Source organism: Rhineura floridana, chromosome 3 (assembly GCF_030035675.1).
Source record: "Rhineura floridana isolate rRhiFlo1 chromosome 3, rRhiFlo1.hap2, whole genome shotgun sequence".
Classification (NCBI taxonomy): Eukaryota; Metazoa; Chordata; class Lepidosauria; order Squamata; family Rhineuridae; genus Rhineura; species Rhineura floridana.
The window spans coordinates 153,467,761-153,482,130 of NC_084482.1; the positions used below are offsets into that span (position 1 = coordinate 153,467,761).

The 14,370-nt window shown below is 44.6% G+C and overlaps 1 protein-coding gene across 13 annotated transcripts in view; it reads left to right on the top strand.

Moving 5' to 3' along the window:
• The window catches only part of PLXNA1 (plexin A1), a 460,921-nt gene that overhangs the window by 247,559 nt on the left and 198,992 nt on the right, over window positions 1–14,370 (top strand). For all 13 annotated transcript variants that reach the window (XM_061618384.1, XM_061618391.1, XM_061618386.1 and 10 more), the window contains exons 5-8: window positions 4,146–4,246; window positions 10,744–10,867; window positions 11,584–11,737; window positions 13,435–13,534. In XM_061618384.1, coding sequence (XP_061474368.1) covers window positions 4,146–4,246; window positions 10,744–10,867; window positions 11,584–11,737; window positions 13,435–13,534 — 479 coding nt within the window. The remainder of the gene's footprint in view (window positions 1–4,145; window positions 4,247–10,743; window positions 10,868–11,583; window positions 11,738–13,434; window positions 13,535–14,370) is intronic.

The following is a 14,370-nucleotide window of genomic DNA, read 5'->3' on the forward strand; positions in this document are numbered from 1 at the left end:
TGCAGGAGCTCCTCACCTGTAGAGTGCAGTGATCGACTGGTTATATAAGGTGTAAGACGGTCTTTCAGGTATCCTGGTCCCAAGCTTTATAGGGCTTTGTACACCAAAACTAGAACCTTGAACTTGGCCTGATAGCAAATAGGCAGCCAGTGCAATTCTTTCAGCAGCGGGGTGACATGTTGGTGATATCCTGCCCCAGTGAGCAGTCTCACCGCCACATTTTGCACCAGCTGCAGCTTCCGGACCAACCTCAAGGGCAGCTCTACATAGAGCACATTACAGTAATCCAACCTGAAGGTTACCAGTGCATGGACAACAGTGGTCAGGCTATCCCAGTCTAGAAATGGCTGCAGCTGTCTTACCAGCCGAAGCTGGTAAAAGGCACTCCTATCCACGGAGGTCACCTGGGCCTCTAGCGACAAAGATGAATCCAGGCGCACCCCCAGACTACAGACCTGCTCTTTCAGAGGGACTACGCCCCCATCCAAAGCAGGCAACTGACCAATTATATGAACTCGGGAACACAGTGCCTCTGTCTTGCTAGGATTCAGGCTTAGTTTATTGGCCCTCATCCAGCCCACCACCGAGTCCAGGCAGCGGTCCAGGGCTTGCATGGCCTCTCCTGATTCAGATATTACAGAGAAATAGAGCTGGGTATTGTCAGCATACTGCTGACACCTTGTCCCAAATCTCCTGATGACCAGTCCCAAGGGCTTCATATAGATGTTAAACAGCATTGGGGACTAGATGGTACCCTGTGGCACCCCACAGCACAACTGCTAGGGTGCTGAAATACAGTCACCCAATGCTATTCTCTGAGAGTGACCCTGGAGATAAGATTGGAACCACTGTAAAACAGTGCCTCCAATACCCATCTCACCAAGTTGGCCCAGAACGATACTATGGTCAATGGTATCAAAAGCCCCTGAGAGATCAAGTAAGAATAACAGCACTCCACCTGTCCTTCTCCCGATAAAGGTCATTCATCAGGGCGACCAAGGCCGATTCAGTCCCATAACCAGGCCTGAACCCAGACTGGGATGGGTCAAGATAATCTAAGAACATAAGAAGAGCCTGCTGGATCAGGCCAGTGGCCCGTCTAGTCCAGCATCCTGTTCTCACAGTGGCCAACCAGGTGCCTGGGGGAAGCCCGCAAGCAGGACCTGAGTGCAAGAACACTCTCCCCTCCTGAGGCTTCCGGCAACTGGTTTTCAGAAGCATACTGCCTCTGACTAGGGTGGCAGAGCACAGCCATCACGGCTAGTAGCCATTGATAGCCCTGTCCTCCATGAATTTGTCTAATCTTCTTTTAAAGCCGTCCAAGCTGGTGGCCATTACTGCATCTTGTGGGAGCAAATGCCATAGTTTAACTATGCGCTGAGTAAAGAAGTACTTCCAACATTCAGCTTCTTTGAATGTCCACGAGTTCTAGTATTATGAGAGAGGGAGAAAAACTTTTCTCTTCCACTTTCTCAATGCCATGCATAATTTTATACACTTCTATCATGTCTCCTCTGACCCGCCTTTTCTCTAAACTAAAAAGCCCCAAATGCTGCAACCTTTCCTCATAAGGGAGTCGCTCCATCCCCTTGATCATTCTGGTTGCCCTCTTCTGAACCTTTTCCAACTCTATAATATCCTTTTTGAGATGAGGCGACCAGAACTGTACACAGTATTCCAAATGCGGCCGCACCATAGATTTATACAACAGCATTATGATATTGGCTGTTTTATTTTCAATACCTTTCCTAATTATCTGTTTCATCCAAGAGTACCTGCAACTGCTACACCACAACCCTCTCAATCACCTTCCCTAAGAAAGGGGTATTTGCAACCAGTTGGTAGTTGTCACAAACCAATTGGGTCCAGGGTGTGCTTTTTCAGGAGTGGTTGGATCACCACCTCTTTCAGGGTGGTTGGAACCACTCCCTCCCACAATGATGCATTGACCACACACTGGATCCACTCAGTCAAACCCCCTCGGCAAGCTTTAATAAGCCAAGAAGGGCAAGGATTGAGAGGACACGTTGCTGGCCGCATCATTGCAAGCACCCTGTCTACGTCATCAGGCCACACCAACTGATACCATTCCCAAGAAGTTGCAGCAGACGTTGCACTGGACACCTCATTGGGGACTACAGTAGAGGTGGATGGGGCATCAAGACTGCTACGGAAGCGAGCAGCTTTACCCTCAAAGTGCCTTGCAAACAATTCACAGTGGGCCTCTGAAGGGTCTAAAACTCCATTTCCTGGAGCTGATGTCAACAGACCCCTGACAATATGGAAAAGCTCCACTGGATGGCTACTTGAGGATGCGATGGAGGCAGAGAAGTGGGCCTTCTTCGCTGTCCTCACCGCCACACAGTAGGCATGGTTATGATGTATTACTCGTGCCCGATCAGCCTCACAGCACGTCTTTCACCACTTGCGCTCTAGCCGTCGTCCAGCCTGTTTCATTGCCCTTAGCTCACTGATGTACCAAGGTGCAAACCGGGCTCCACAATGCTGGAAAGGGCGCTCGGGGGCAACTCTGTCAAGAGCCTGACACACCTCACTGTTCCACAGCATGACAAGGGCTTCAACAGGGTCACCTGCTCTATCTATGGGGAACTCCCCCAGGACATTCAGGAATCCTATGGATTCCATTAGTCTCCGAGGGTGGACCATCTTAATCTGTCCATCATCCCTGCAGGGAAGGATCGGAGCTATAAGTCTAAACTTCACCAGGAAGTGATCTGACTATGACAATGGGGTGACATCCACCCCCCCTATCCCCAGACCACCCCTTCCTCCATCTGGAGCAAAAACCAAGCAAAGGGTGTGTCCCGCCCTATGTGTCGGGCCATTGACAACTTGAGACAGCCCCATAGTCATCATGGAGGCCATGAAGTCCCGAGCCGGAACACTAGAGGCAGCCTCTGCATGGACATGGAAATCACCCAGTACTATCCTTCTGGGCTCCTACAACACCACAGCCAAGATGGCCTCCACCAGCTCAGTCAGAGAAGCTGCCGGGCAGCAGGATGGACGATACATCAGCAGCAACACTACTTTACTGTCTCCTCAACCCGACACCAGGTGCAGGCCCTCACAGCCAGGTCCAAGACAGAGTGGTTTCCTGGTGACAGAGATGGAAGTTCTGTAGAACACAGCAACTCCTCTCCCCCGTCCCTGCAGCCTGTACTGGTGTTGCACCAAGTATCCAGATGGGCAAAGCTGGGTCAGATCAATTCCTCCTAACTCAGGTCTCAGAAATGCTATGCCATACTCTCCAACAACAGAGGGAGGTAATGTGGAGTCCTCCAGATATTGTTGGACTACAGTTCCCATCACCCCTGACCTCTGGCCATGTGACCAGAGACGATGGGAATCATAGTCCAGCAACATCTGGAGAGCACCATGTTGACTATCACTACTGAATTTGAACCGGGTTTATTGATTGAATTTAAAAAATGGAATTTGAATTCTAGGACTGTTCCAATTCTAATTATTTGTGTGTGTTTTTTCCTAATAAGTATGCTGTAGCCCTGTTGCAAAGCCCATTGAATTGGGAGAGGAGGAGGAGGTTGGGAGGTAAAAGGAGGTGAACTTGCCCTCTATCTTACCCTGTTACAGTTCTGCTGCCTGTCTCACAGTGGCGGCAGCAGTGGCAGTACACTTTTAACAACTGGCAGTCACCATCCCACTTCCCAGTTTCCCTCTGAAAGATGCTGCAGCCTCATACAGCACAATTCACAGAGGAGTTGTGTGTTAAAGAGTTGGAGGCTGACGGCTTCAGTTCTTTCCCCTCACAACTCCCTTCAGAACAATACTATGAGATGATGTAATGTTGATCAAGGAAGGTTGTGGGATGAAATGGCGGCTACTAGTTACCAAGAGGAGTGCCCCTGCTCCAGTTGAGGTCCTTCTTTAGCCCTCATTTCACCTGTGCCCCTAACCGCAATTGCCAAACCTCCTTCCCCTCACTTCACTAGTGAATGGGGTGGCAAAACTGAGGGAGCTATTTTAGCCTAGCCATTGCTCTTTCTTTTCTTGTGAATGGGAAGGAAAAGTCTATGGTTCTTCCTGTTGACAAAGACGTGACTAGATTGGAGTTTCCTGATGAGAGAAGTAATTTGACTGCTTTTCTTGACCCCCTACCCCAGGTGACTCGTGTGCCAGTGGAGAGTTGTGAGCAATATACAACCTGTGCGCTATGTTTGGGCTCCAGGGACCCTCACTGTGGCTGGTGTGTCCTACACAACATGTAAGTATGCAGAAGTCCTGTACCCAATACACTCTTCGAATACCTACAAGACTGACCATTGCAGGAGGCTTCTTTCTTATACCTCAAATGTTTATCAATCAGCTTTACCAGGAATTAGTAGCTAAGACGTTTAACATTCATGAATAGCAATACTGTGTGTTGTACAGAACACAAAAGTGACACCATTTTTATTTATTTATTTTATTTATTTCTTAAACTTATATACCGCCCGACTAGCAATAGCTCTCTGGGCGGTTAACATAAATTCCTGCCGAGGACACATACAGTCAGCATGAAATGGACAGGCTAGGAATTGGGAGGGAATGGGGAGGGAAACCTAAGTACTAGGGATGAGGGAGAGGAGAAAAAAGTGGCAGTATAAGAGTATGTAATGTGGATCACAGGAAAATGCCTTATACCAAGTCAGACCAATTGATCCATCTAGCTCAGTATTGTCTACACTGGCTGGCAGTGGCTGTCTGGGATTTCAGGCAGGGGTCTCTGCTAGCTTTACCTGGAGGTGCCGGGGATTGAACCTGGGATTTTCTGCATGCAAAGCAGATGCTCTACTACTAAGCTGTGGCCTCACTACTATGGATCCTTTGTATTTAGTGGTCATTTTTCATTCATTATATTTTTGGTTGTATAGTTTTATTTTATAAAAGCTACCACAAGCTTTTGAGGGGCAGGGGGTGATATTCAGTGCTAGTCCTACTCAGAGTAGACCCACTGAAGTTAATAGATATGACTAACTTAGGTCCATTAATTTCAGTGGGTCTACTCTGAGTACAATGCTGGGTTATAAATGATATTTACCTCAGGTAGCAAAATGTCTTCAACTGGCCCTGCGTCATCACACCCATTTCAGTTCAGTTATGCTTATTTGACTAGTTGGGGCTGAGTGCAGTTTAACAGTCAGTCCCTCTTCCCCGAGAACTCTGGCCACTGGAGCTCTGTGAGGGGAATAGGGGTCTCCTAACAACTCTCAGCACCCTTCACAAACTACAGTTCCCAGGATTCTTTGGGGGAAGCCATGGCTGTTTAAATTGGTATAACAGTGCTTCAAATGTATAGTGCAGATGGAGCCTGTATTCCTTGTAATGCACTGCACATTGGATGTTAGGACCATAGGAAGCTGCCTTATATTGAGTCAGACAGTTAGTCCAGCTAGCTCAGTACTGTCTACACTGTCTGGCAGCATCTCTCCAGGGTTTCAAACCAGGATGTTTCCAAGCCCTACCTGCCGATGCTGGGAATTAAATCTGGGACCTTTTACATGCACAGCATGTGCACACTTATTAAGCCACAGCCCAGATTAGGTTGGTTTAGAAAAAAAGTTATTAAAGAAGTGGACTTAAGGAAGAGAGGGATATGGCTTGACCCACAGAAAGGGAGAGGAGAAGTCAGACATAGCAAACTGCATGGTAGAAGTTGGGAGTAGACAAAAATAGCAATAAGGCTGGTAGGAGGTGAGCTTATATGGAGTATATTTGTCAAGATGGCTATATGGAGCTTCATGTTCAAAGGCAGTATTATGCTGTTGAATACCAGCTGTCAGAGAGAAGGAAGAGGAGCAGCAGCAGCAGCAAGAGAGGGCTATGTCCTTCAAGGCCTGTTTGCAGGTTTCCTGGAGGGTCCTGGTTAACTGCTGGAAGAAGGGCACTGGGCCAGAAGGACTTTTGGTCTGACCTGATGCACTGGGGCTGATCTTACGGAATTCAAGAAGGTTCAAATTTTGCCTGTGTCAGGAATTCACCAAGGTGGTCTTAGGGAAGCCACTGTCTCTTAGACTCAATCCCCACATACTCACCTCCTGTATGCTATATGTGGATGATAATACTGATCTGCCTCACAGGGTTGTTCTCAGGATTACTCTGTATGTGAAGTGTTTTTAGCACTCAAAAAAGTGCTATAATTATTATTGTGTTACCTCTTTATAGGAAGATCCATCTCTATCATTGTGTAAAATATGGGATAATAATTACATTTAACTTTATGAATACACAGGTCGGGAAGCTCCTGTCTCTGCCCACTACCCAGCCTGTGTAATAAACATTGATGCCATTCTTTAAATATATATATAAAAAAATCAAGTCTGATATGACCCATGGTCAGGCATGGCTTGCTTTAAGCCTGAGGACTAGAAACCTGACCATAGTACAGATGACAGCTAGTACCCTTGTAAACAGATTGATAACTTTGCAAGATGCAATGAAAATAGATACATCCTGTACCTGAAGCTCTTCTATGACTATCCTTTTCTGGGCTTAACATACGTTTCTGCAAAATTCCTTATTTCTGACTTGTGTTTTTTTCTTATTCACCAGTCTTCTGAAGCCTGCCCTCCTCCTCTAGCCTACAGCTTTTAGTGTCTTTCCCAGGGAAGCAGTGCTGGTGAATTAGTTGCTTTCCTTGGCTGACTAGCCTAGCTGTTCTTGTTGAGGTCTGTTCAGCCCTGAATCTCATGCAATGAAGAGGGAGGAAATGGTCCAACTGAGCAGATTTCCCACAGACTGTGTCCGTTGCAGCTTCCAGCAAATTCTCTTACCCTGCTGAGCTGCCATGGTCCTGAATGTGGAACTTGGCACTGCAGGGAGCCGAGAAGCGAATTGGTTAGTGGTCTTCACCAGTTTGCATCAAGCAGGGGAAAGTGGGCTTCTCTGTCCAGTAGGCTTTCTTAGCTTGTCATTGCCTCTACAGTCCATGATACAAGCGGCAGAGCTGATTGACAGCAGCCTGCTCTGAGCTGCCAGTTGTCTAGTGTAATGGGTGTCTTTGTTCTGTATGTCAGATGTGTAGGGTAGCTGAGGACTTAAAATGTAGCTTCCTCTCCTGAAAAGCAACAGGAATCGCTCCCCCACAGCATAGATTGACACAGGCCATATGTCCAAAAGAGAAGCTCACTACGCTGAGGCCAGTTGTCCAGCCTTTTTTGAGAGACAGCAACATCTTAAGAGGGTTAAGAGATTTTAAAAAAAACACTACTCTAAGCCCATTGAATGGCATGAAATGTGAGAAAAATAAAAGCCAGTAACACTAGAATAAGGTCATTAGGGAGTATCAGCCTTTAGATTTGAAAGCATCTTGTTCTTGTTTTGCTGGTAATTCAGAGAGAGCTTATTTAAATCTCCTTTAAATACAGTCCCACTTCTTGGCATAAAATGCCAAGGTTTGTGGCATTCAAATGCTTCTAGCTATGACAGCTGACAGCACCTAGCTATAGATGGCACATTGCTCCCTGTTTGTTGAACTAGGAGAGAAGTTAAGGACTCCAGAGATTACTCCTTTTGACAATGGCCCTGATCTGGGGAGGTATAGAGGCTATCTCTCTTCAGAACTGCAACCCAGGAGCATCTGGCAAGCTGCTAATACCGTTGGGAGTGGACTGTAAGGAATAATCCTGTTTTAGTTAGCTTCAGAAAAAGAATATGTGGACTCTGCATCTCTAAATGTTATGATATATGTGTGCTAGCCTAATATGTAGTGTGTCCCTTGCAGGCCAACAGTACTAAGATATTGTATCTTCCTAAACCCTGTCTCTTATTCTCTACCTTTGTATGCATTTGCTGTTTAGCTCCTTGCCTAGCAATCTAATCTGGCCTATAACCGAAGGCTCTTTAACTCAACAATAGGGCCAGCAATATGGGAACAGAGTGGCAGCATGAAAAGAGAAGAAATGCAACATCAAGAAAAAGACATGGGGGAGGGTGGCTCCCTTTGGGCCTAGAGGGAAAACCTTCTTAGATGCGGCAAAGCTCTGACTGTTTAGCCATGTGGAGCATTTTAATTAAACTCAGAAACATCTTTCCCTGAAGCACCTCGGGGAGATGGGTGGGATGCAGGGGTGGTTCAGGAACTCCACGGCACAATGTCATGCTGGCACTTGCTCAGAGATAAATCACTGAGATTACTGGGACCTTGAAAGGCGCATGTGTATCTGCTTTTCTGTATTGCCCTCTGCTTAATTAAAATGCTTTTCCATAATGAAATAATGTTATCGCAGATGCAGGGAGGAGAAGTGAAGGAAACTCGTTTAAACTCATTAAATGGAGGCAACATACCTAGGTAGAACAGTACTCTGGGGGCAGGGGAGTGTCTCTCTCTCTCTCTCACACACACACACCTGTAGTGAAATGAGTATGATGTGAGATGACTTCCTGTAGGGTGGAAAGGAAAGTGAAGTGGACCTTAATCTAGGGTAAGTTAATACAAGGGATGGGAATAGCATGGGACAGGGCAGTGTGGTGTGTTAGTGCACAAGCCCTACTCTGTAATATGTGGATTTTTGTTCAAGCATACAAATGCCCAGGTACGTGCTTACATCGCTGGTGTAGTGTAGTGGCTGAGAAACTGAGCTATATAAATCAGTAAGTCCCCAGTTTGAATCTCACCACTGTCATGAACTCACTAGGTGGCCTTAGGCAAGCCTGTTGCAAACTCAGTTCCTGTTTGCGCTCGCACACACACACCCTGCCACTTACAATATGGGAGACAATAATGCTAACTGTTGTAAGGATTACAGCTAGAAAATGTATGTACTTTGAACACATACAAGTGCTATACAAATGTTTATTATTGCTATTAGACCATTCAGTGTTCTGAGTGGGTTCTTAATTTAGTCTATTGTGTTAGCCAAAGGCCTTAATAACATAGAGATTCAACTTCTATATGCAGATGGAACAAATATCCCAAAACAATGTTGTTCAATTAAAAGACATGATTGTAGTTTGACTAATTAAGTTTGGACCAGAAAAAACAGTATTTCAAATCATTGGGGGAAATATAAATAGTGATAAAGGTGGATGGATAACATGGTTTTTAAAAAATACTTGATATACAAGGGAAAAGGAACTGAAGCCTTTCAATTACCTGAGGCCAGAAGAGCAAAACTGCCTCTTTTCAAACAATTTAATTGTAGTAATATAATAATAATAATAATAATAATAATAATAATAATAATAATAATAATAATAATAATAATAATAATAATAAATTAATTTGTGTGTCGCCTATCTGGCAGATAGCCACTCTAGGCGACATACATTAAAATGGGATAAAATACAATAGTATCAAATGCAGTCACATTAATCTCAATAAATAAAATACTGGACAGTCATCAGTACATTTATAAAAACATTTACATATACAGCATATAATAGATGACAAAATCATGGAGATTAACCCATCCCAAAGATCTCAAAGGCCTGTTGAAATAGCCACATCTTCAGGGCCTTGCGGAATACATCCAGGGAAGGGGCATGTCGGAGATCAAACGGGAGGGAGTTCCAGAGAGTGGGGGCCACCACAGAAAAAGCCCTCTCCCTAGTACCCACCAACCTAGCTGTTTTGGTTGGTGGGATTGAGAGAAGGCCTTGCGTGGCTGATCTGGTCGGGCGGCATAATTGGTGGCGGTGGAGGCCGAAACCGTACAGGGTTTTAAAGGCTAATACCAACACCTTGAATCGGGCCCGGAAAACAACCAGCAGCCAGTGTAGATCAAATAACACCGGCGTACGGCGGCTGTTGGTAAGTAAGCACGCCGCTGCATTCTGTATAAGTTGCAATTTCCGGGTCGTTTTCAAGGGTAACCCCACGTAGAGCGCATTACAGTAGATCTCATAACTAGATAATAGTTTTCTGACAGCAGAGAGAACTTCTGAAGCCATGAAGATATTACATTTTTTTTGCCCTAACCCTGAGATTAATTTTTATGGTGGAAAAAGTAATATGTAAAGCAGCCCTCAGAGCCCAGTTTTTACTTTTCAGAGATATGTTTTGAGCCATTGGACACAAGTATTATACTGATCTGCAACTAAACTAAACAGACATTTCTCTGTAGTGTTAGAGCAGGCTTCAAGCATCAGATTATGATATAGAAAAAAGAATGGAATTGCATGAAAGAGATGCTTACACCAGACGTTGCTGACTTAGTGCCTGTGAGTGCACATGTGCCTGCAGCGGTCTTCCCTTGTGTCAACAAGATCCCCTCTCCCCCACCCACCGCTGAAGTTCAACTTGAAAGAAGCATTCTGTTGTAACCAATAGAATAGGTTGTGATGTGTGTGTGGTGCCCACAACAGTTTCTTTGGTTTGCAAATGTACCCCTGGGCCCAAAAAGGTTGGCAACCTCGACTTACTTTGTCTAAGTTGCAGACAGGAAAGTAGTTTTCAGGCGTTGCTAGAAGGGGCAACGTGTGCTGCAGAACCAGGTGGGGCTTCCAAAGCTTTGAGGGGGTATGATGGCTGGGCAGATGCTTGTGAGTACAACCCTTGTTGTTTATATTGCTTGTGGCTGATACGTCTTTTATTATTTGTGAAATTTATAAGCTGCTTTGATGGTGCCAAAAGGCAGAGCAGAAAATAAATAAAATACAGAGGAGTAAAGAGAAAGGTTTGCAGGGTTTTTTTCTTGTGGATGTTGAAATACACACAAATGTTATTGCTCATAGCCAAAGGCTACCACAGTGTCATGGATGTTGCATTCTGTTTCCCTGCAGCTGTTCACGGAAGGACCGATGTGACAGAGCTGATGAACCTCAGCGCTTTGCTTCAGATCTACGCCAGTGTGTCCAGCTCACTGTACAGCCCAAGAATATATCAGTCACCATGTCAGAGGTCCCAGTAAGTGACTTAGCCTTGAATGCTATATAAGCCCCACTTTTTGCCTAATTATTATTTTCCTTTAGGTTGTTTAGTCAGTCTGGAGCAGTCTAGGTTTGGGAGAAGGTGCAGTATGTGGTCTTTGGTATGATATCTTTAGTTGTAGGCTGCGTACACACATTTTATTCTAGTATCAATAGAGTGCTTGTTTTTTTCCTATGTAGTCCACATCCAGTCTAGATCTATTGCATATTTTTTACCTCTGCAAAGTGCTTCTTGAGAAACTGGTTTCGTTTGAAAATAAACGCTTATTGCAGATTGATTCTGCATAACCATACAATGTGTCCATTTTAGAACAAATGTAGGCAGTCCAAGCAATCGGGGGTGTATTCACACCTACCCAATGATGTTGTGGGTGGGCGAATATTAAGATTGCAATCACCACTTCTTCATTCCCCTGGGGCATGTGCAGGGAGAAAAAGGCATGAATAACCTAATAAAGGGGGGGGGTTCAAATGTGTATCAAGTAACCGAACCCACCCTTGTGAACAGTAGGATCTAGAATCAATTTAGATTGAAAGCAACATGTTGAGGACAAGCATGAATGATTCCTGATTGATAAAAAAGCCTACATTTTGTTCTACAAATAGGTTAATATGTACGTAATCTTCATGGACTATTGAGCATGTGTGTGTTTGTTTTTTCTGTGTGTGACCTTCTCCTTCCTGTTCTCTCAGCTGGTCCTGCAAGCCAGGAATGTCCCTGATCTCTCTGCTGGTGTGAACTGTTCATTTGAAGATTTTACAGAGTCTGAAAGTCGCATTGAAGATGGCAAGATCTACTGTAGCTCTCCTTCTACAAAAGATGTCATTCCTATTACTAGGGGGCGAGGTGAGTTTGGAAATTCTTGTCAGACTGCACCAATTGAATCCATACCAAAATTTCTGTGCAGTGGGATATTTGATTACATACTTTAGAGAACATGGATTTTCCAACAAAGCATTTGAGTAAGACAATAACTGGGCCAGTCTCTCGTAGTTTATTTATTGCCATGATGTAAGATACTATGAATTAACCAGGTTATTTTCAAACCTGTTGCTGCTCTCCAGATGCCGTGGGAAGGCTCTACAGTGCTTGCATATGTTATTTTGTGGGTGTTCATACCCTGTAATGCTGAAGGAGAACTATAAGTTGTAGGTACCTTAAGGTGCGTTTCTCCCTGTTGATAATATTTGTAGAGTTAAAATAGACCTTGACTGCCCTTGAAGAAGTTGAAGAGACACAAAGGAGGAGCCAACCATACCCTCTGCAGCATAGCTGTGTAAAGGCCCTCTCTCCGGACAACCAAGAACTTCCACTATGCAAAAGCATTTTGCTCTTTTTTTCTCTGCATAGAAGGCAGCCCCACTAGTCCTTTGTGCCCTGGTGGTCGATTCTGTGCTGAGCTCAGATAACCAACATATTCCTGGCACAGAGAAGTTCAAAATACCAATATTTATACCTTCTAAAAGAAGGTTCAACATATTTGTCAGCAGGAGAGGGTGATTCATGTAGAGAATTGCAGAATGGAGAAGACGGAGAAAGAAGGCAAATAAATGACTGAAATGGGTGCATTTACAGAATGGTAATGTTGTTGTTGTTGTTGTTACTATTTTTAGCAAGAACGTTTATATCCTACCCTTTGTCAGATGTCCATAGGGTGGTTTACAATTCCTCACCATAATAGGGGATAGCAAGATGAAACTGGTTCAGTGGTTTACCTGGACTAATCTCTCAGTGAGGCATAATTCTTACACCTCCTGTCTTTCTGTCCTTAGTATGATAAGCCAGACACTTTCCCCCCTGTAACTTCCACAAGAGCCTCCTAATCATGGCTCAGCCATAGAATAGTCTCTGGATTGGATTCCTTCCTTAACCTGTGGAGTTTGAAGAAAGCAAAATGTAAATCTGTAGTAGGCAGCTGGTTGCCTGTGGTCCTCTTTTTCTGTCTGTCATAACGTCATAGTGGGTTGTATCAGTGAAGTCATCCCATTAACAAGGACTTCCACCTGCACAACAGGACTCCCTCTCCCTCTCCTCGTGCCCCCTGCACAGAGCTTGGAAAAGTTACTTTTTTGAACTACAACTCCCATCAGCCCCAGCCAGCACGGCTGGGGCTGATGGGAGTTGTAGTTCAAAAAAGTAACTTTTCCAAGCTCTGCCCCTGCACCCCGCAAAACTGTTCTGGGGATCCTCCCAACTCTCTGGAGCAGATTGGAAGAAGTGGGAGAAGTCCTGCTGCATAGGCAGAAGTCCTTGCGCTAACGAAAAGTCTTCGTTGGATACAACCCACACAGCAAGATCACCTCTCCCCTGAATCCTGCTAGCCATTTAGTGCAGGTGAAGGACATTCCTCTTTTATATCAATAGCTAGTGTTTTTGTCAGCTAAATAGGATTCATTGGAACTGCCTCTTAGCTCAAGCAAAACTACTGCAGGCCTTGCTTCATTTGGGTTGTGCCAAACCATGCACCCTTGTTTTCCCAGATGTCAGTGCTGCTAGATCTCTCCTCCATCTCTGATCCATGTGCCTGTTTTGTTCTGTTCCAGGCGATAAACGAGTGGTAAAGCTCTACCTTAAATCCAAGGAGACTGGGAAAAAGTTTGCAGCTGTGGATTTTGTCTTTTACAACTGTAGTGTTCACCAATCGTAAGTAACATGAAACAACCCCCCTCTGGGCTTTGAGCTTATTCTGGGAGAAGGCTGCAAAGTGTGTGTAGCAGGCATAATAAAACTTGGGAGAAAGACAGATATGTACAATGTGAAATCTTGTTAAATATAGAGAGGGTTATTTGCGAGTTGCCATATTTATTGTAAAGAGAACAAAGCCACCTTGCTTTCCTGTTAAAGTTTGCTGTGGGCAAGAAGCTGCTTGGGCATCGGAAACTACATCTAGCTGAGAGGATTATTATTTTTCTTTGGCTTGGTGAAAAGAAGCTGGACTGTGTTTGTCAGCTACTAGCATAAGAATTGGCTTAGTCAGTAGCATCCGAGTAAACAAGTTCAGCATAAACGGGCTGGCTCAATTCCTCTCTCTCTCTCTCTCTCTCTCTCTCTCTCTCTGTGTGTGTGTGTGTGTGTGGCTCTGCTGACAAAGAAAGTGCAGAACCCCATCTATGAATTCTTACACATGAGAAGAACTTGAGTATCTCCATTTGAAAGGATCATTTAACAGATGTGAAAGACCTCCTCCAGAGACCTTAAAGAGCCCTTGCCAGTCAGAGTAGACAATACTGGACTAGATGAACAAAAAGTCTGGCCTGGTATAAGGCAGTTTCATATGTTCCCAGTGTAGGTGTGAATTCTTGATTGGCAGCACAGTTTGATCTGAGTGCATCTTCTAGAGGCCTAACCTCATGTATAGCTTTAATACAGTTCATCGGCGCCCAGCAGGTTCTAATTTAGAACCTGATTTTGGTACAAGTTGTATTTTAAAATAGTAGCAGGTTTTTCATATTGAAAACCATAAAAATTAAATCAGCGAT